The sequence below is a fragment of the Diadema setosum genome, chromosome 13 (assembly GCF_964275005.1).
Source record: "Diadema setosum chromosome 13, eeDiaSeto1, whole genome shotgun sequence".
Taxonomy (NCBI): Eukaryota; Metazoa; Echinodermata; class Echinoidea; order Diadematoida; family Diadematidae; genus Diadema; species Diadema setosum.
This window is the reverse complement of record NC_092697.1, coordinates 36,903,126-36,925,972: the sequence shown is the minus strand read 5'-3', so window position 1 is coordinate 36,925,972 and position 22,847 is coordinate 36,903,126. Positions and strand designations below refer to the sequence as shown.

The window sequence follows — 22,847 nt, the reverse complement described above, 5'->3', positions numbered from 1 at the left end:
CTTATTAAGGATAGAGAAGAAACAGTAATCTGACTGAATTACTGTAGAATGGGTTGGTGGATGAATTGGTATGAAAATGAAAGTAATTTTATTAAACAACTCAATTCTCAAAGTTCAGGTTGTTATCAAAGCAACTTGTTCTACATCATCAAGTGTGAAGAGATCTTCTTGAAAAGTTTTGCACATCCCGTTTCCTCAATAGAGAGGCTTTCTGCAATGTGAGCTGCTAATTTGAGTATTTGATTTTCATCTTTCAAAGTTATGGCACCAGTACAACTGGTGAACATGGGAGCAATGGCACAACTTGATACTGTGGAGATGTGGGTGTTGTGTGCAGAGTCAATTGTTCTACATTAATGTAGACAAGTGTTTTGTAGTAGCCATGATCAACTTGATGCAAGAATTTCATTAATTTGAACAAAAATAATGTTACCTATTAACCAGTAGCCTCTGGTAGTTCAAGATACCACTTAATGTTTACTAAAGAAGTGCGATGGGGTCTTTAAGAGTGAAGAGTGATAGGGAATTACACCTGCTACATGACTCCAAAGAATGACATTAATTAGTTAACAGGCTGCTTTAATAGGTACACCTCTGTACTTTCCATGACAATAAAAGTGAATCTTCAGGAGGGGAAGAATTGACTGGTGAATGCATTGGTACACAGGGACTGTGATGTAAATTAATCACTCTCTCCTTTATCATCATACTCACGAGGTGTATCAAGTTTTGTTTCATTCATTGCAACTGACGTTCAGTGCATAAAATGCTGTTGGACTTTTGCTTCATGTTTGTTGTGTATTTGTAAACTTTGCCCATCAGCACTCACTTTTTGTTGTTAAAGGGAAGATAAACCCCAAGAGCAATGTGGATTGAGTGAAAGCAGCAACATTAGTAGAATACATCAGTGAAAGTTTGAAGAAAATCGGACAATCGATGCAAAAGTTATGAATTTTTAAAGTTTTGGTGTTGGAACCGCTGGATGAGGAGACTACTAGAGGTTATGACGTATGAGTGGACAACAATACCAAGAAAATATAAAGAAAATTCTACAAAAATCCATTTTTCATGAAAATTACAAATTCCATCAACTTGATATTGACATATGTTAAGGGTAGCAATTATTCCCCCTGCTTTCTGAAAGAGGTTGGTCCATTGCTCTTTCATGATTCTAGAAAAGTGAATTTTTGTTGAATTTCCTTTATATTTTCTTTATATTGTTGTCCACTCATACGTCATATCCTCTAGTAGTCTCCTCATCCAGCGGTTCCAACACCAAAATTTTAAAAATTCATAACTTTTGCATCGATTGTCCGATTTTCCTCAAACTTTCACTGATGTGTTCTACTAATGTTGCTGCTTTCACTCAATCCACATTGCTCTTGGGGTTTATCTTCCCTTTAATGGGGAGAGGGACATCACTACGGATCCACTATATGGCATCAGGAATGCAGTCATTAATCTTGCTATCGGTACCAGACAATACAGCATGTGTGTTAAAGGAAACCAAAACCCAAAGAGAAATGTGGATTGAGTGAAAGCAGCAACATTAGTAGAGCACATCAATGAAAGTTTGAGGTAAATCGGATAATCGATGCAAAAGTTATGAACTTAGAAAGTTTTGGTGTTGAAACCACTGGATAGGATGACTACTTGAGTTTATGGCATCATGTGTGGACAACAATATAAAGAAAAAATAAATAAAATTCAACATGCATTCACTTTCCAAGCGTAATGAAAGAGCATTTGACTAACCGCTTTCAGAAAGCAGGGGGAATAACTACCCTTAGTTATTAAACATATGTCATTATCAAGTTGATGGCATGTGTAATTTTCATGAAAAATTAATTTTTGTGGAATTCTCTTTATATTTTCTTTATATTGCTGTCCACACATAACATTATGAACTCTAATAGTCTCCTAATCCAGTCATTACAACACCAAAACTTTAAAAATTAATAACTTTTAATATAGACTGTACGATTTTCCTCAAACTTTCACTGATGTGTTCTACTTATATGTTGCTGCTTTCACTCAATCCACATTGTTCTTTGAGTTTTGGTTTCCTTGTGCACTATAGTATGACAAGAGGAAAAGACTCTGGGAAAACCACACAATTATGCATTCTGCAAGCACCATTGCCATTAACATTGCAGAAGTCCTCATAAGGTGAGCTATCAGTTCTTAAAGGCTCTGCTGTATAATCTAGTACGAGCCGATACTTTGCCTTCACGTTCAAACTATGGCGAGTAGGAAAAGTGCCAGCGGCCAGGAAAGCAAGAAAGACAAGTTAACAGCCATGGGGCCCACAGGGGAGTCAGTGTGTCAGCTACTCCACATCAGTGATTGAGCTGTAACCGTGATTCCATTGCCATGGAAACATATGTACAGCGGGCAGGACTGACTGCCAAATATGTCAGATCCGTTTCTGAGAACAGCATCAAGAATGCAAGCTTCCATGATCCCCATGTAGTGTTGTGGTATACTCTTTGCTGTTTCAGAATATCGCCACATTTCCAGACTCGGTTTCCCATTTACCACATTTCGAGGCCAAAAGCATAATGTTCTAGACAGAGTACTCAAGTCATTTGTGACTTTTTGATATTCTCCATTAAAATGTCCATTCATGCCCTCAGTTGTAAGGAACTTGAGTTTATGCAGTAAATTGTCAAGTGTTTTGTTGATAGATCATATTAGGCCTACAGGGTATACTGCTGAACCGAACGACTTCACTGGTTGCTAAGTTACTGTCTAATTTGGTCACGCCCTCATTATGAAGTCAAAATCAAGGCTTGATAGTCAATTTATCAATTCATATTGGGTCAAACTAAAAACCTGAAGTTCCGTTATGGCTAATGCTAGCTCTGACAAGGCTAAACAACAATTTATCAAAAACCTTGTTTATGTTGTAAAATACATCCTAGCAACCAGAGGGAGGGATTAGAACCACCACCAACAGATCCAATGATTTGACTGACCTCTTGAAGTCACTGGACCATATTTACCACCACATCAATTGCCACAATGCTCTCAGGATAAGCTAATTTGCTAAGACCTCGGTCTGACAAAGAGCCCCTAGTTAAGTAGCTACTCAAACACTGAATTACAGGGTTGCAAAACACTGGGTAAGCATACGATTACTTGCCATTACACAGGCCATATTAATAGCACATAAGATTTCAAACAGACATTGGCACTTTTGAGGAAGATAAAGCCTAATGAAGACATGACATGTTAGCATCGAAATTAGATTAACTGTGCCCTTTCAATGTCAGAACACCATCAATCAACTCAACAGCAGAATCCTTCCCTCTCTCTCCTTTTGACCTTGTGCTAATGAAATCAATAGTTAATGTGGAAAATTTAATTTACATATTGCATTAACACGACAGTGTGTGGGGGAAAAAAAGAACTAAAAGTGCTGAAAAAAAAGTACAAACGACGAGTTGTGGCTTACCAATAGTTTGTTTGCTCTCCCCCCCCCCCCCCCCCCCAACTGATTCCAAGAGGAAAACAGTTTCCTTGCTTGAGAGATGAAGTGTCTTCTTACCATACTGTTGACAACCTCGGCTGGTGAGGTAATCACATGTCTGACATAACACAAAATACCTAGTATCAACAGGTAGGAATGTAAACATGGGGTTGGCTTACAGGTTTAAAGAGTGTCTTGTAGCAGCACATTGCAACATTATTCTTACAATGTGTTTGCCATATATTAGCTAATCGTTTTCACATTATAGGCCTACTGTACCTCTTTTATACTGCGAATAACTTTTGCTAGCTTCTGAAGCAAGATAACTTAAGACCGCGCTCAGACTTTTTAAACTGCAGTGCCATTCTCGATCATCCAAGTTGCATGCAAAACCAGAATATCTGTCATGGTAACCTAAATGTATCTCCCCATCCCGGCATCAGCCTGCTGTGCTCTCCATGAGCACAAACATTCAGTGGCAGTATGCAAGCTTACTTGTGAGTATGAATGCAGTTCAGTTGTTACATTCCGTGCGAAATTCAACCTGTCATCAGCATAATCCAGTATGTACCGCACTGATCTATACTTTCCACGATTTGATAATATCGTTCGCTATGTTCAAAGAGTTCAAGGAGAGTTTTACCATTTACGAACAGTGACCTGTAACGGCAGAGAATAGTATACTGTACGAGCTGAAATTTTCGCGTACAGATATTTTCGCGAATTGCTACTAGGAGGACATTTTCACATGTTGATAATTTCGCGGTTGCGAGGTCTAACTGTACTTATCTATTTGCACGTTGTTATTTTCGCGTGTTGTTATTTTCGCGGTTCAAAGGCGATTCGCGAAATTCGCGAAAATAAATCCATCGTGAAAATTTCAGCTCGTACAGTATAATGTGTGATACACTATAATAGTGCATGCGGTAAATAATGCACAGCGCGCCGGTCCAGCATTACTATGTAGGCCTACATATTGGCAACCCAGAAGTGCCAGACATGCATTCTTGTCATGGGTCAGTGAATTTAGCCCAAGCTAAAAGCTAGATACCTGTTAATAATTATACTAATAAATGCTAGCCTGGGCCTGAAGCGGACACAATCTACCTCCCGAGAGTGGGATAACTTAAGCTCAGGCTACATATTTTTTAACCTCTTATACTGAGAAATAGGTTATTTAGCTTTCTTCAGGTCCATACCTGAAGCGAGTTAACTTTCAGTATGAAAGGGGTATCATACAGTTTGGGAGAGCGCAGGATTCTATGCGCCACAAGTACCTTTGAACACAACAGTAAAGGCCGTGTCACACCATTCCGGGCAAGCTACGCGGGCTTGTAGCGAGGAGGTAGTTTCCAGCACATAGAAGATTTTCAGCGGGCGAACAAGAATGTTTGCAATTTTCATTCATGCCTTGTCATACCGTACAGGGGAACTTCTGCGGCTTGACTTGCGGGGAAACACATTTACTCCCCGGAGCTCTCCGCAGTTGGTCCGCACCTGACAGTATCTAGCGCGTATTTGCCCGGAGGTGCTCACGCAAGTCCGATTTAACCGCAGCCAAGTTTTGAGCATGACCAAAACTTTTTCCGGGTGAGTCGCGGGAATGCCCGTAGAGGTCCACGCAGAACGCCAGTAGGAGACCCTTAGCGGCAGTACTTCCCAGGCAATTCCCACGCAGGTACTTCGCAGTCCCTTATGCAGCCAAGATAATGAAATTCTGTGAGATTTCAGCCATTCCATTAGAGGAATTCCTTCACTGAGTTGTCAGCCCCACGCGACTGGTACAAAGGTCACACAGTTTTCTCGCAAGTATAACGCGTCCAGCAAGTAAGACACACTCGCACAAATCCTTTTCCGCCCTCAGGAATGTCCGGTATGCTAGAAAATCCCTACACGTAACAAGCCCGAGTAGCTTGCCCAGAAAGGTGTGACAGGGCCTAAACACGGTTGCGCGTAAAAAGATATGCGTGCGTACCTCCGGGCGACTACTTTTGAGATACATGCTAGGTACTGTCATGTGCGGATCATCTACGGGGACCTCCAGGTAGTCAAAATTGTACGCAAGGCTGGTGTGACACGGCCTTAAGTGATGAAAGACTGTGACTTTTCGTACACTGAATTCTTGAAATTGACAACTCTCTCCCCAGAATGTGATGAAAAAGTGAAAAATCTGAAATAACAAAAAGTGATACATTAAATAGTTATTTAACACACAGTGAATATGAGTACATATTTATACATCAGGTCATCTGTTTACCTTGGCATAAATTCTACCACTGCTAGTGTTAGTGAACACACTATACAAAATTCTACATTTAACACACAGTGAACATGAGTATATTTATATATCAGCTCATCTATTTACCTTGGCATAAATTCCACCACTGCCAGTGCTAGTGAACACGCTATACAAAATTCTACCATGTACACTTGAAATTTCATTATCTTTACTATTCAAACAAATTTCATATATAGGACCTTTTTTTTCTTTTTTTCTTTTTTTGTAAGGCCTTTTCTTGCATATGTAGGCCCTATAGTTTTAAACTCACACCTACTACTTGGATCTCTGTAATGATTTGAACAGAATGCAGCAAAACCGAATATTTGAGACAGTCCACAGGATATTCAGAGCTTGAGAGAGTCTCTGAATTTTAACTTGTAGGAAAGGCCCGGCTTGAGGTTGAGAGGAAATTGACATCTTGGGGCCTTTATCACAGCCCCCTCGCCGTCTGTCACAAATCTGCTGCAATATGAGGCCAAGATTAGTCTGACTATGGACAGAGAAATGAGAAAATGAAAGAAGGGAAGGAGATAGAAGGAGAAATATAGAAAGAAAGGAAGATGTGACTGATGAATTCTATCCCTCTGTGGGGGAGGGTCTGTTCTCAGGGACATCCTCTGGCCATTTCCCTTTGCCCTAGCACCCATCGACCAATATTAAAATGAATCCTTTGCACTGGTCACTCTGGCATTATATCTTTTATATCCTGTTTAGCCCACCAAGTCTTAAAGGTCATTTGGCCCTAAACGTTTATTAGCAGGGATATCTGTGTCATAAAAAATAAGATGGCCATGCAATCTACATGTATTTCACTAGGTTTAGTGCAGCTACATCCAAGAAACATCAGCATAGATAAGAATTTCAAGTCACTTCTTGGACATATTTGATTAGCCATACAATTAATTCTCTTACTATTTTACACCATAGGTAATGTATTTCTATCACCTTTAGAAAGAGCAGGTATCAAATTCATGAAAATACTTTGGTTATTTATATTCTAATTAACATTTTACTGTTTGTGTTTGGTGGTCAATCATGACAGAATTAACAACTACAATGTGGCCAGGCATTTGAAAAAAAGAAAAGAAAAGAAAAAAGAGTGACCATTTCAGAGGATTCATAAAAATAACTACTGTACGAGCTGAAATTTTCGCGGTGGTTTTATTTTCGCGAATTTCGCGAATCGCCTTTGAACCGCGAAAATAACAACACACGAAAATAACAACGCGCAAATAACTAAGTTCAGTTAGACCCTCGCAACCGCGAAATTAACAGCACGCGAAAATGTCCTCCGAGTAGCAATTCGCGAAAATATCTGTACGCGAAAATTTCAGCTCGTACAGTAGTTGTTTCATCTGGCAAAGTAGTATGACTAGTCACTAGTCACACAGTCTGTCAAGTGCTTCTGATTCTTGGCACTGTAGAGGTAAAGAGGCATACATACTTAGAAGTATGATACTTGAACCACTGTTTTGGTCTTTTCTTTTAACGAAATTCTGACATTTCTTTTTTATTCTGGCAATAGTAGCATCCCCATGACAGTGACAACCTTTAATAAAAACAATGGTAACACCACGGATAAATCCCCATTTATGGTTCTGTTTACATACTACACTTTAATAATACAACATCACTGGACAGACACAGTGTCTGAACATCAACTAGATTTTAGAGCTCTGTGGCTATAGAGGCAAAATCTTGCTACCATCTTTTCTCTGTACTTTAATCTGTCAGGCAAAGGCAATGCATCCTAGATTCCATCATTACTGTACTTCCTTCCCCTAAATCTGAGCAGGATAGCAGCAGAGGCCAGCATGACAGCAATGACTCTCATTGAAATTAAAATGCCAGGTGAAGACAGACTGATTGGCCACTGCAGTATGTTTTTGTTTGGTTTTTGTTTTTTTCAATGTGAAATGCTCAATGCATCCTCTGCATGTATGGGACTGTTCACACGTCAAATCTAACCTGTGGAAACCAGAGCTTAGAAAGAATTAACACTAAAAATGAATTTATTGAAAATAAACAGATCTGTGAATCAGACAATGCAAAATTTACAGTCACTTAAATGTTCCTTACCATAATCTGATGTGGCATTCACTTAGCACCTAGAAGCAGCTCTTACTAATATAACAATTAAAGATTGCTCAATTTGTCGTTGCTTTTTTTTTTTTAACAGCTGTAATTAAGTTGAAGATTCTGCGAAGGAAACATGGGATAGAATATGTTCAGTACAGACGCACAAAACTAACCTGCCAGACTGGAGAAGAAATTGCATGAACACAATCTATTGACTTTTGTTGAACAAAACATACATGTAGGAATATTTATGAAGGCAACATCATGGTCACATGGCCAAGATGAAGAGTTCGGTTCAATGACATTGCTCACACACTCCTTTCTACATGGTTTCTCACGGGGCACTTACAGTTCTCTGATCGTTACAAATGTGCACTGAAGCTTGCTATGTCTACAGCATAGGCCTACTAAAAGAGTACTTTTCAGGTATGTCAGATCATTGTATGTTCCTAATGTGTCTTACCCCCCCCCCCCCATTACAATATGATCTTTTAGAACAATGAGAGAGAGAGACTTTGTCCCCAACTTGCTTCAAAAAAGCGATCCCTCAAAATTTATGGCAAAATTAAAGATATTGGGTGAATGCACACTAGGCCTATCAGATAAGTAGGTTGTATGCAATGCTGGACCAACTCCTACTTAATACAGCATGTACGCCGAAACTTACTGCAAAATATCTATATTTTCACTCGACTAACTTTTCGCGCTCACCCAGGTAAGAAGAGTTTCGCGTGTTTTAAATTCTGCAGAATCAAAACTACTGGAACATATGGCAGGCAAAAATATACGTGTTCCTTTATTTCTGCGCTAGTTTCCGATTGCGCAGAAAATTTCAACACCGCAAAGTTTCCACTTTTACAGTACATGTGCTTGAAGGTCAAATAAATGTTCACTAAAAATTTGTTATTCTTCAACTGAACAGCCCATTGACTAGAAAAGATGATGATAATAGCCCTTAAATTCTATTGAACACTGTCTCTATTTCTAGACTTAGTGGGGCATGTTACTTGGAGTGACCAAACTCACATTTTGGTCAGGATTGCCAGAACACTCTGCCAAAAGACATTGTTCCAAAAGCCATGGTAGTCATGCTATGTTTCAATTCAGTTCTCCTTCTAAATACATCCTTTATGAATTTTAAAAAGACACTCATGAATATCAGAAAATTTACCCTTTTATATTTTCCAGTTTGATCACCGTTCCTGAGCAACAATTCATTTCACTAGAGAATAAAGAATCTATAGGCCCGTTCACACACAAGGGAAAAAGTGCGATTTAAAAATCGGTTTTCTTATCGCGATCAAAATTTCGAAATTTTTTCCAGTGTGGACAGAAAAATCTCACTAATTACCGCGATCCTTATCGCGATCCAACTCGCACTATTAGTGCGATTTTTCAGAATAATCGCGATTATTTTGCCAAGCGTCGTGTGTGTGAGCGCGATCGAGATTCGGAAATCGGTATTTTTAATCCCATCGTTCGTAGCGCGTGCGAAACTCTATTGGGGCTGCGGGGTCAGTCTTCGGTCATGCAAGATTCGCGCATGCGCAGTTTGGCCACTGATCGTTCTTTCCTTGCTGCGAAGTGCGATTTTTCCCTGTGTATGAACGGTCGAAAAAAAAATTGAATTTGGATCGCAATTGAAATTTTGATTTTCGTTGTTTGTGAACGGGCCTTATGAGATAGAGTTTTAAGGCCTTGAGAGAAAAAAAAAGAAAGCCATTCAGCATTTTCAAAGCATGCACTAGCCCTGTGCTTGCCGTATCATTTCAGAGTTGAGTATGCTGCACAAAACACCTACAGCACGAAGGGGAAAAAAATGTAAATAGGCACTGTGTCACAACAATTACGGGATAAAATTTCATAACTCCAATCTCTCTCAGAGGGCTGAGGGTATACAACTGCCTCAGACAGCCTTTTGTACTGTCAGGCCTGAGAGAAAGGTCACTATCTTCTCCTGACATTTCCAGCACAGAAGCTGTTCTCCCTTGTCCCTGGCAGTCTTGTGGTATGCCTGAGTATTTGTCACTGCCAGCAATCCACAATCCAATCATTATCATAGCATATGTACCAACATGTATCTTATATATATTCGCGGCATGAAAACTTTGCGAATTGGACCAGACAGCCTTTCTCGCAACATGAAATTTTTGCAAATTGCCAAGCTGGCATCCAATGCATATTGTGTGGGCAAGAACTTTCGCTTGCAATTTAATTTCGCAGATGTTAGCGCTAGCGAAATTCGCGTAATTAAAATGCACGCAAACATTCCTTGTTTTACAGTATTATGTATTGTGGTTAGTTTTTGTTTGTATTTGTTTTTTGTTTGTTTGTTTTTTTTTAAGTGAAAGTGACAGAAAGATAGTTCAAAGCCTCGGAGAAGCTTTACTATACATTTTAGGCCTATTTCCACTTCTCAGGTTGCTTTTTTAAAGTGAAAATATTTATATTCAAGAAATTTACCAAAAAAAATGCAAGGTGAGAGGAATCACCTCCCTGCTTTCACCAATGAAAAAACCCCTTACATAAAGGACATGTTCTCATGCTGTTGTGGATAATTCTACTGATAATTCGACAAAGTATTTGCAATCAACAAAAAAGCAATGCTTACATTTTCTTTGGGTCAACACTTCCCCTGTTTCCATTCCTTTTCAAATCTTGCGAAGGAGTGAAAGATGAGAAAGAGGTTTCGACTATGAGATCTTTGCTTCTATTCAAAATAATGATTCTTATGTCAACTTGTTTTTATTGCAAATGATTAACAAATTACCCTTCACTGATGTAAATAAAGTTAAGCACCTATTCAGTGCTAGTATCATCAATGTTAAAATCATGGGCATTTTAAAAGACATATTCAGGGGGGATATGAACCCACAACCTGATCGCTAGAGAGGTATCTGATCATATATCCACTAGCCAGTGATGGTTCTTTATATCCTGTATAAAAATGGGTACTGCGTCTTTTATTCAAATGCATGATTCTTGCATCAACTGGTTTTTATTGCAACTGATTGACAAATTGCCCTTCACTGCCGTAAATACAGGCATAAATACAGGCGGGTACCTGCTCTGAAAGAACATGCCTAAAGATGCATTTGTCAGGACTATTACTCTAAACAATGAATAATCTGTAATTCTTTACCATTGATGACGGGCAATTTGTCAATCAATTACAATATCTTTCACTTCTGCCACTGCTCATTGCAAAACATGTTATCCTTGCATTCTTTGCTTTCATAGATGTAGTTCAAGGGCAAAGGAACATGTTATTCCAGTTGTCATGAGAACAAGAAGCTGTATAGGCTCCAGGATTGACATGTTGCAAGGTGAACAATCCATTCTCTGGGGGCCCCTGAATGGAGATGGGTAGCCAGTCTAAGGTCTCCCTCAGTTAATAGGCACTTTTCGATTTGCACGTTGAGCCCGGCGTTACCGTGCGATGACATATTACGTACTGCATATTATATGCATTTACGTACTGCGCACGCGTGAGTGTCGACCCTCAGCTCATCACCCAATTTTCTAACGCATTCACCCCAGATATCACCATCTACCCAATTCACTCGCGCCGCGCTCAAGCCGCCTTATCTATGACATCACACTCCTCTCGCGATAGACGAAATCGTGCGAAAGAGCAGGACAACTCTCAGGAAATTTGTACTCACTTCACCTGTTTTCCTATTTCTTTTGAGAGAATATTAATAATTCAATTACATGAAAGCTTACGATCTTGATACGTCACAGCAGCAGCGCTGACATACAAACTACAGCCTCTGGTACCTACTTTATTTGCCCGCTTTCACTGTTCTGCAATTTGCAACTGCATACCATAGTCCCGCACATTTGTATATTTACACGTAATGCTGCACGTAAATCACATCTCGGTGCTTGGCCTAGTGCGGTGCATTTTACCTTGTAGTCTATAAACATGCATCATGTTTTAAAATCCACATAATTCATCCCCTACAGAGGATACTTATTTGGCATCTAGTCAAAGACAAAATGAATATTACAAGTAAAAAAAACAAGTCACACATTCCGCATAGCTATGCACCAAAGGCACAGGTAGCCTCCAGCACACGCCGCGAGATGTGACGCCCGAAATCGAAATATTTTTCAGCAGTGGGTCAACATACAGACGTGACGCCTTGACAAACGCTTGCGCTCGGCGTCAAACCTTCTCATTCACCCAATCGAAAACTCCCTATTAACTCAAATGGAGAATGTCAACTTGACTCACCTTGACAACAACATATCAGCAGGGCTTGACACTAACGGTGGTCCGGTGGCCCATGGCCACCAAAAACGCACGTCGGGCCACCAAAATTTCAGAAATTAAGAATTTGGTGGCGTGATCGGGCCACCAAAAAGGTCGGATGTTTGCCTTTGGGCCACCAAAAATAAAAGTTAGTGTGGAGCCCTGATCAGGAAGGGCTTAAGAACACATAATGCACATCTACTGGCTGCTTGAATTATCCTTACACTTTTCTAGCCTGTTACCCTTTCTCTCATTGGCACGCTAAAGAGCTTGTATTTATGTAACACGGATATATCACAATGAATTTTTACTTCTGATGAGTCTGGCATGTATACATTTGAAAGCAAGAAAACCACGCTGAACAAACCCTATGTAGGAGAGATGTGAAAAAAAAAAAAAATCCTGTCAATGAGGTAAAAAAAAAATGTATATTTAATTCTCATTTCTCACATTATTCGCTTTAGAGAAAGTTCAGAAAATAACCTACCAATATCAGCTACACTTTGTTTTACTCTCAGCTTTGAGGAACAGACATTGACTGGAAGTTTATGACAATGTGTGAACTGTTGCCTGTTGAATCTCATCAATGTCACTGCCAAATGAAGGGATGATCACCCAATAAAGCATGATACTCCAAAAATAAACCTCGAAGAATCACGGTGCACATACAAACGTGTAGGACTTGAGTTTGTTTATGACTTCAATCTAATGTCAGTTGAAAGGGTTCTAAGAATACGCTGGAAGGTTGTTAATCTATCAATGCACATGACAATATTGGTTAATCCAAGTCTATTCCTGTCTATTGACGACATTCTTCATGCATGCCTGACAATGACACATGACATTACAAACTCCTTTCTCCATCGTCTACCCTTCCACATGATTCCTACCCATCCCCACCCTAAATGCCAGTACTAAAAAAATGCTTGCTGTCTCCTGCCATGCAGTAATTCATAACTTCTCAGTTCCCTGAAGTAACTGCAAACAAAACAATTACATGCTTTAACTTTTGAATACATTGTGCATGAAAGAAGCCACGGTGGTAATGCCAGTCTTTTTCAATGGCAACTGCACAAAGTCATTACAGATGTACATAATCCATGCATTCCTTTGAATATTTCTAAATGGTTTCCAAACTGCACTTACATGTACATGTTTCCACTCGAAATGCAGGCTTGGTTGTTCATTATACTCCCTTCCTGGAAATTTTTCAACTCACTGCATGGTTAGATGACACATTTTATCAATACAGTGTACATATATTGCATGCATCTTAAAATTTTCAGCACAAAGTTTCTCCAAAATTCAGTGCACATCGGACATTTGCCAAATCCACAAAGAAAATGTTACAAGACTGTATGGTCAAATAATGGTCATCCAATTTAACAATTTTGCCAGCACTATCAGTACATACACCATATGAACAATGTGTATTTCCTTGAAGTGTATCTCATATTCTCACATGATACAGTATATGTGAAGAGTCTGTCTTGAACACACCCACACACCCCTCTACTGTCTTTCACCCTAACAGAACACACATGCCACCCACCTCACAACACAGACATGATCAGTTATTTTTAGACCTCAGCGACAAATCTGTCCCCACACTGCCAATACACTCTCTGAAAATATCCTAATCCTGAGATCAAGGATGGACAATACAACAAAGGGCGTGTCACAGCTCCCTGATTATCAGCCTAAAAGAAGAATCACAAGGATTGGTCTCCTCAACAGGATGTACATGAACAAACAAAAGTGTAATGCCATTACTGTAAATATATATGATATGATATATAATGTACACCTATATGTATACAGAGTTTAAAATACGAACGTTACAAGTGCTGTATATTTTCTTACTTTGACATCTTCTGGAAATGCAGTTCTAACCATGTATCACAATTTGAGGGCCATGGGAATTGTGTGCATTCAGACAATTTTGACTGGCCGAGAATGCAAGACAATGTGTGAGAGATAATGTGTATTGGTGTGACATACATACACACAATTTGTACAATGTACTTGTATGTACTATCTATGTGTATTATATTGTCATCATTTCTGACTGCATCTGTAACATCCAATTAATGCACCCTACCACGCGCTACATGCCATCAACTTTCAACAACAGGAGAACATTCAGTGTCACAGATCTAATACTGGTTGGCATGCCCACAGAATCTATCACAATGGATTACTACATGTACCATCCTTGTAGGGATGTACAGTAGGCTTACATTGCCGACTGTACGTGCAATGCATTGGATGAGCAAACATAAAGCAGTGCACTTCCAGAATTTATCACTTCCTACAGATACTTCTATGTCTTGCACAAACACTGCTGTTGGCAGGCATTCAATGTTTACAGTGCCAAACTAATGGCATACACTTCTATCTTTAGAAACTGAAATCAAAGATGGTTAACTTTTTGCTTTGCCAGAGCAAAACATAATAAAACAAAACATGCTGATTACTCTTCAGCCACTATCTTTATTTTTCATGTGACAGAAGATAAAAACATCCCCCCCCCCCCCATACCTGCCAACATTTCAAGACGAAATATCTTACTTGTGGATTGCAAAAAATCTTATTTTATATGCACACTGAAGTTAAAAATCTTACTTTCGGTCAAATCTTCAGAAAATACACATGAAAGGTATATCTAAATATTTTTTTAAAATCTGATTTCTCTGACAGAAAATCTGATTTTGCTATTTTTAATCTAAAAAATCTTACTGAATCTGATAAAATCTTACTAGTTGGCACGTATGCCCCCCCCCCCCCCCCCCCATCAAGTTTGTTATTAAAATAAAGAGATTCTAACATGTTGCAAGTCAGGGCTGTCTATGTAAATACAACATTAAGGACAGCTTGACTGTAGTTGTACACAGACAACCCATCCTCTACACTATACAATGTACATTCCTGTTTGGGCTTTACATGAATTAAAGGTCCAGTTTACCTTTGGGAGCAGTGATTTAAAGAATGTTCAAGATATCACATTTGATGCATACGTATGTATAGGTCTGTTGTATCACAAAACACCCTGCCATATAAAATTTTTGCCATAAAGCCTAAAATATACTAAAGGGGATATCGGTATTTTTCTCAATAAACCATAACTGTAGACGGTTTAGTCTGGAAGCATTCTTATTATAACTATTGTACACATTTTGTGTATTTAACAATACTTAACATCGATTATATGGATTCAAATCTTTACAGTGGTTGTTTCTATCCCTAACGCACATTTTAGAACTATTTTAAAGCACTAATGCTAGGTTTTTATTTCATCTGCAAATGGTAAATTATGCCTTTAACACAATAAACGTTACTATTTCTTTCTTTACCCTGTTTGGATAATTGAAATTAGTTCATACATGACACATCATCAGCCAATTAGGTTCAAATTTTTGATGCAAATCGTAGGAGAAAGTTGGGAGTGGAAGATTAGTGAGTTACAATGTAAGTGTCAGGATTTGCTTGTATGGGAGACATGTAACTTCCCTTTTGGAAGAAAATGATGCGGTTACATGTACATGTATCACCACCTCTAGTCACAACATAAAGGCCCTATGGTTAGATCCTTTCTCTGGGACCTAGGCCACTGGGGTCCACCTGTTTGAATGCCTTGGCAGTAAATGGAGGAAACAGTAACCGGTCCTCTGCCGGAGTAGTCATGTGTGTCTGTGGTTTGCTAAAATTAGCCTAAGGGTAGTAGTAATACGTAGGGCAGCAGAGCTCGGCTGCAGGGCAAGGAGTTCCAACCCCAGCATGGAAGCTACTGTACAGTGGGATTCACACTGATGTGAATTTGCGTGATACAGATCTCTAGATTTGCATCTTGATCTAAATCTTGATTTTTTGCCTGTTGGACATAGAGAGTCATTAAACAGCGCCAACAACATCGCGATCAAAATCAAGAAATCTTGTGACTATTTCAGAATTACCATGATAATTTGAGAAAAGCGTGATAATTTTGAGGCGAGGATATGTTTCATCACAACATTCACAACACACTTCACACGAGCACACCAACACAAGGGCAAGGGTCATTATTTCAGCAAACATTGGGCATGGGCTGTTTGGTCAAAAAATTATTGCGATGGGCAGTTAGCAGGATATTCTTGTCTGTATGAATGGGCCTAAAAAAAAAATCAGTATTTGGACCTTGATCGACATCCCCCAATTTTGACAGATGCTTACATGTATTGTGCATTACTACTAAAATTGTAGGCCTGCATTGTACAGCTGGATCTGTATTGTAGAGTAACACAAGCCGTGTTGAAAGGGTTAAACATCAACTATTATGATACATCACCTCATTTTCCTCGATACAAATCCGATTGAATCTCTATTTTTTTTAATTGTATAATTTATAATCATTGACGCTATGATCACTATGTCACGTGAAAAGCATTTAGCATCATATCAAATTTTTGTTGTTAAGCTACTGTATGAGAAATTAGAATGCATCTGGAGTATCCTCGTCCATTCTTTAATTCTTGGGACTTCTTTCAGTTGACTCTATTCAAATAAAATAGAAATTTACATTGCAGACTCTGGATCAAATTTCCACTGAATCTAGTGCTGATATGGATAATGACAGTGCAAAACGGAAATAAGCTCTGTGCTGGATAAACAGTATGCACTTATTGGTCGGACTCTGTTTTGATCAAGTCCATCCCACACATAGTTTTTTGGTTATGTGCACTTCTAGGAACATCAAACATGCAATTAAAAGTGCTAACAGATTACATCCTAATAAACAGTTGCTGTAGAACATCTTAACCTCACATCACTTTGAGCACACAGATTTATTGTACCACACTTGCAATGTGAAGGCTGCAGCTTGTATGTACAATGGCCACAAACAAAATTGAAGGCAGGAATTAATGCGAGCTGAATACAAATGCACAATTCCTTTTTCAAAGAAATAATGACACATTACACATAATGTAAGTTGGCGATTAACAGGACCTCCTTGTAATACTTCATTTAAAAGCACGCTCGCTGCTAACTGTGGAAGAAATAACATGAAATCAATTATATAATTAAAGAAATGAACTAACCAACCGACTCAACACCTATCTTCAGCTCAGTGTCACATGTCATTAATTGTGTCTGATCATTTTAATGCCTTACAACATCAAGACTGTTCATCAATTCGCACTCATATACAAACTCACACAACCACAAGCAAACACAAATGTGAAACACACACAAACACTCCCTCCTCTACGTCTGTGTAACCACCACAGAGAGTAATTCAAGCAGCTGCAAAGTGAGACGTTAGCCACTTCCTCCTTCAAATTGTGACAGTGACAAGATGATTGCTTACCTAAACGGAAGATACGGTGGGTTGGTACCGGCCACCAGCGGCCTGTAGGCCTCCTCCGGAGTGCGCCTCAAGTAAATCACCTGTAATGAGGAGGTAATCACTGTTACACCGGCATCCAATTTGTGGCAAGTGTCCTCATTAGTGGACAATCGCAACATATTTGATTAGCAAGATGGCCAGACTGGAATACAATCTTGTTTACAGGCTGTAGGATGCCTGCCTACAAACAAGCTTTTCTATCTCCTTCAGTCTATGCTATCCTGCATTCAATGTACAAGATTATTCATCTGTACTTGCACCTTGTATGTTCAGAACTGGAACAATTTCTTCAAGGCTCTGCTCTCTAATTGTCAGTAGTGCTTTGCTGGCGCAGTAAAAGAAAGAAACATTATGGTCAATCCCAGCAATGTGAAATTCATACTCATGGTCTTTATGTACATTATACACATACAGGTACTGTATCTAGTGACATTAATTTAACAGTTACAATGCAAATGATTGCAATTATATTGCTATTCAGGCTACTTTAGGTGCCAGCCAGTAGGATGCAAAGTACAATGTCGGTGACTTGTTGAGATTTAATCTTTATTGTCTTGGTTTATTTTTGAGGTTGTGGTTCATGGCATTTATCCAAACCACCACTAAAATACCCCTTGTTCAGCAGTCCTTTCTAACAAACGGAAACAGGAATTATGTGGGATATATGCTATTACAGTGGTAAACAAAAGCATTGAGTACAAGTACCCTTTTATCATGTGCTCCATTGTAGCATGTACACATTGTGTACAATGTATTTTACATTCAAGAGCAATATAACATTTTGTTTTCTTACTGCGTAGGCTCCAATGAGATATGCGGCATTTGTCCTTTTCTTGCTGTCAAATGTAGTATAGTGGACGATCTTCTTCCGGCTGAGTGATGTCGACTAGGAAAATAAGATAATGCACATATAAAAGTAACATTACATGTAGAAACTTCGCAAATTTCTGTACATTGTGGTGTAGGCATCCCAGATATTGTCCACACACATCTTTTTCTATTTTTACAATGTCATCTATATTCTTCATGAAATTAGGTGAAATAAAGCACTAATTGATGGATATGGAAACATCATGGGATGGAATGATGATATCCTAACTGCCCCTAGTACATTCACTGTACTGTATGTACTGTAATTCATAAAAAACAGCAGGTGTGTATCTCTTCATAAATCCCCTCCCCCTAACAAAAAAAAAAATAAAACATTTAAAAACTGAGGAACTGCAACATGCACCACCAAACAATGAACAAACAGAAGCTATAATTCATCATTCAATCCAAGTTTTTCACGTCTATCACAAGAAAATACAACTTACACATGTACAAAACATGTTTAAAGAGGGTAGTGACTACAAAATGAACATTGTACTCAGCAATAAACTTTTCAGCAGGTTGAGAGCAGTTCCTCAGGAACTGGGATTATGAATTAGTCAAGTCAAATTGACAACACAACAGTAAACATGACTCCTCTAGTGTGTGACTGACCTGCTGGTGCATTCAAAATATTGTAGGCCTACTGTTATTTTCCCGAGGGTTTAATTTTCATGAATTTCACGAATCACAGTTGGATCGCAAATTTAACAACACGCGAAAATATCTCCATGAGCTACTGTAGGGTAATAGTATACATTAGTGCTGGCATCAATTCGTGAAAACAACATCTTGCAAAAATGCCTACACATGTATGACCTCATTCGCGAAAATATCTGTATGCGAAAATAACAGCAAACTATACAGTACATAAACATTATGTACACTGTACAATCTGCGCCTGACTCTGCATTAAACTCAAATCCAACAAATAATATTGTGTACCAGAAATAATTTGTTTTTGGCTGACATTTTTCTGTGATTGCAGTAATCTCAACAAAGTAACGCCTGCTGGGGTAGAGCTATTGAAGCCATCACACATGGAATTATTGCTAGGATGTACACCCAATGATTTGATGTCACCGCAATAGGTTGAATACTATCGCTCAATGCTGACGATCTGTGTTGTAGCAGGCCGTAAGCACACATTGACAGATCTCTCTGTAAAAGCAAGCACCAATGAGTTTGACAACAAGTTCTGCTATGTTGATGGAACAATCCTTGGTGTAGCACAATACAATTTTAATAGTCTGACCGAACAAGCATGCCCACTTTGGAGTCTATTCACCTTTTCGATCACTGTCCATGGCATGAAGGAGCCATGGTGACCGACAGGTTATTATAAAACACAACTTGCAGCATTGTAGGCCGAGGATAGACTATTTTTCCCCCTTGTTCCTAAAGAATATATTGTACATACATTATATAGAGACTGATAAGGCATCTTGGCATCATTTCCGTGCCCAACATCTTTAAAAAGTGTAGTGTATACTGTAAAACATGATATATTCGCGGCATGAATTTTTCGCGAATTGGTGCCGACGGCCTCTTTTGCGGCATGAAATTTTCGCGAACTGCCACTGTCATTCAATACACATAGTGTAGACACGAATTTTTGCGTGCATTTTAATTTCGCGAATCTTGGCGCTCGCGAAATTCGCGAAATTAAAATGCATGCGAACATTCCTCGTTTTACAGTAGGGGTAATCTCTACATTTATCATACACGGTTCAAACTAATAAAGAACGTTCTTGCAGTTTACAGTGTACGTGTATCTACATGTAGACGATATAAACCGATACTCGACATGTAAAATGCAATTGTACCTACATAACCTTATAAATAAGTATTTCTTGTTCTAGAATACACACAGGTACGATATTGTATGCAATGACAGCTCAAAGCGCAATGACTGAAAATTGTGCTAAATTACAACATGTACAGTGTACAAATACTTATCATTAATAAACTCTCACATTCCATTGACACATCTCTCTCTCTCTCTCTCTCTCTCTTCCTCTTTTGCTCACCTACTCGCTCTCCCCTTTCTAGCCTTGAGAGTACAAATACTGATTATTTTACTGGGCTTTAGTGATTACTTGCATGTAGGCCTATTCAATTTGTGCATACACTGTACTTTAAGAGTATGGGGCAACACACACTATGTTTGTCTGATTGTTGCTACATCAGCTTCTCATTACCAGTTGCCAAGGGCCTGATAGACTATGCATCCATAAACCCACAATCATTGATTACCTGGATAATTAAATTTTTGAAGTCAACTACACATACATGTAGGGCAGTGGGCAGCACTTTGGACTTTTGACTGATCAATAAACTCAAGGAGGTGGGCTAAAGAGTTTGGTGCTCTCTTTGATACACCCAGCTTCTGACTGTGTGCACGATGGAACTCACTATACATGACTGAACACATTCTAATGTATGTTGCCAATGCAACTCTTGCTTTCTTAACTTACACTTTGAGTATCACCCTTTCATTCATGCATCAGTGAATCCCAACATGCACACAGCTCCATTTGTTGCAAAGGGTGCTCAGTGGCCCAGTTACTGTGAATGACTACGGCATACAATGCGCAGTGAGTGTTTACTCAAAACTACAGAAGCATGAGACATTGAGAGGCATAAACTCCCCCACTGGGAATATATGGGTCATTGCCAGCTGTACTGATGGGCATGCAGGAACGAGGCGTGAAACTGACTTGAATAGATTTGCTACAATTCATACTCTTAGCTGGATTTCATAAAACAATCAAATTTCAGTCTGTCAGTTCCGATCAAATGCCAATGGACTGAATTCTTATTCATGAATGAATATGCATCAGTAATTGGGAAACAGTAATTTAGCAAAGAGATCTGATGAATCTTCTCAAGATTGTCATTCTGAAAGTGAAAAACCAAGTATTCTGACCTTTTAATGTTTGTTATAGGGCCTACAGTTTAAATCTTATTAAACTGTCCTTATGCCCTACATGAGGCATAACTACAGTACCAATTTATTCCTTTAAAACATTAATATGTCTTGACACATGAGCCATGTGATATGACCTTCAGTCATAATATAATTTGATCCTGTAAATGAAAGAAAACAAGCTTGGGGCACATTTCCACATCTGAAAACAGGATAAACATGCACTTGGGCTATAAAGTGTTGGCAGTATTCTAATCATAGCAGCAAATCAGTTTTAAATTTGGCTTCATTTTCTGTAATTTGATAATTGTTTGGTCCTCATGTGTATCAGGGACAAGGGCAGATTAAAGTGAAACAGACTGCAGTGAATTGGGGCATGAATTACCAGTGTGTGAGACAGGAAGTCTGTTTTTGCCACAGGTTAAAAGTACACAGCAAGTCAAGCAAATCCACCTTCATATGGATGGACAAGCCCATCTGCAAGATCAAGTTATTTACTGGTACATCTTTGGATGAGCGAGGCTAATGAAAAAACAACAACACACATACAAAACAACAACAACAACATACAGGTATGCAGTGTTCATTTTTTTCTCTCTCTCTGCACAGTGCATGTCTATCTTTTCCTCTCTCTTTCTTTCTTTCTTTTTCTATCTTTCTCAGATATGGGAGGAGAGGCTCCTCTTAAACAGATACAACATAGTAAGCTGCACCATGCATACAAATTGCTATAAAGATTCATACCTGTACATTTGAAAACACACTTAAATTGTAATGAATTTGACACATTTCTTTTGTTGTTCATAGACTACCATTTCATCACCTTTACTCATAACTTACAGTAGTGTAAGTACATCTTGTAACTAACCAGACATCTGCCACCTAATAGTAAATTTGAGAGTATTCCTCAAAGAAATATTAAACACACTGATGATCATGAATGTACTACAAAGCCAGGTCAAAAGCAAGCAAAAAACACCATGTACATGTACATGTATGCTTACCTTGAGTTTCTTGTTCAACTTGCAGCAGTAACGATATAACAGTGCAAGGTTGAGAGGGCCAAAATCTGCGTAGAAGCTGTTGACAATAAAAATTTGAAAATGGATGAAAATGCCATAGATGAGCATACACATTGATACACTGTACTATTCACTATTAAATCAAATACATTGTTGTATCTCTTGCTATTGCTAATCACATACAGTTTAAGAGGAATTTCTTATGTAATATCTGCCATGCAATAAAAATTATAAATTTCATTACACTTTCAAAACTTATAAAAAGCAATGTCTGACATTCTTGTTTCGAATTTTGTGCCTTACAATATATCACTTCCCTTGCATCTTTGTTTACATTTTCTGCGGAAGTATCAAAGACATGAAGCTTTGCTTGTTCTAAGACCTTTACTGTATTGGCTTGTTTTGCACTACATGGATTGACCCTAAAATAAAGTTCAATCTCTGACCACAGGTAGTTGGTAAAGAGTACATGGACAATGTTTATTCTTTTTTTTTTCCACAAGTTGTGTAAGCGGGTAAACACACCTGCAAAGTATTGCTTAAAGGGATCCTA

The 22,847-nt window shown here is 38.7% G+C and overlaps 1 protein-coding gene across 6 annotated transcripts in view; it reads right to left on the bottom strand.

The window, feature by feature from the left end:
- Positions 1–22,847, bottom strand: part of LOC140236812 (dual specificity protein phosphatase CDC14A-like) — an 82,515-nt gene that overhangs the window by 54,607 nt on the left and 5,061 nt on the right. For all 6 annotated transcript variants that reach the window (XM_072316745.1, XM_072316749.1, XM_072316746.1 and 3 more), the window contains exons 3-5: positions 22,277–22,352; positions 18,267–18,359; positions 17,435–17,514 (exon numbers count right to left, since the gene is read on the bottom strand). In XM_072316745.1, coding sequence (XP_072172846.1) covers positions 17,435–17,514; positions 18,267–18,359; positions 22,277–22,352 — 249 coding nt within the window. The remainder of the gene's footprint in view (positions 1–17,434; positions 17,515–18,266; positions 18,360–22,276; positions 22,353–22,847) is intronic.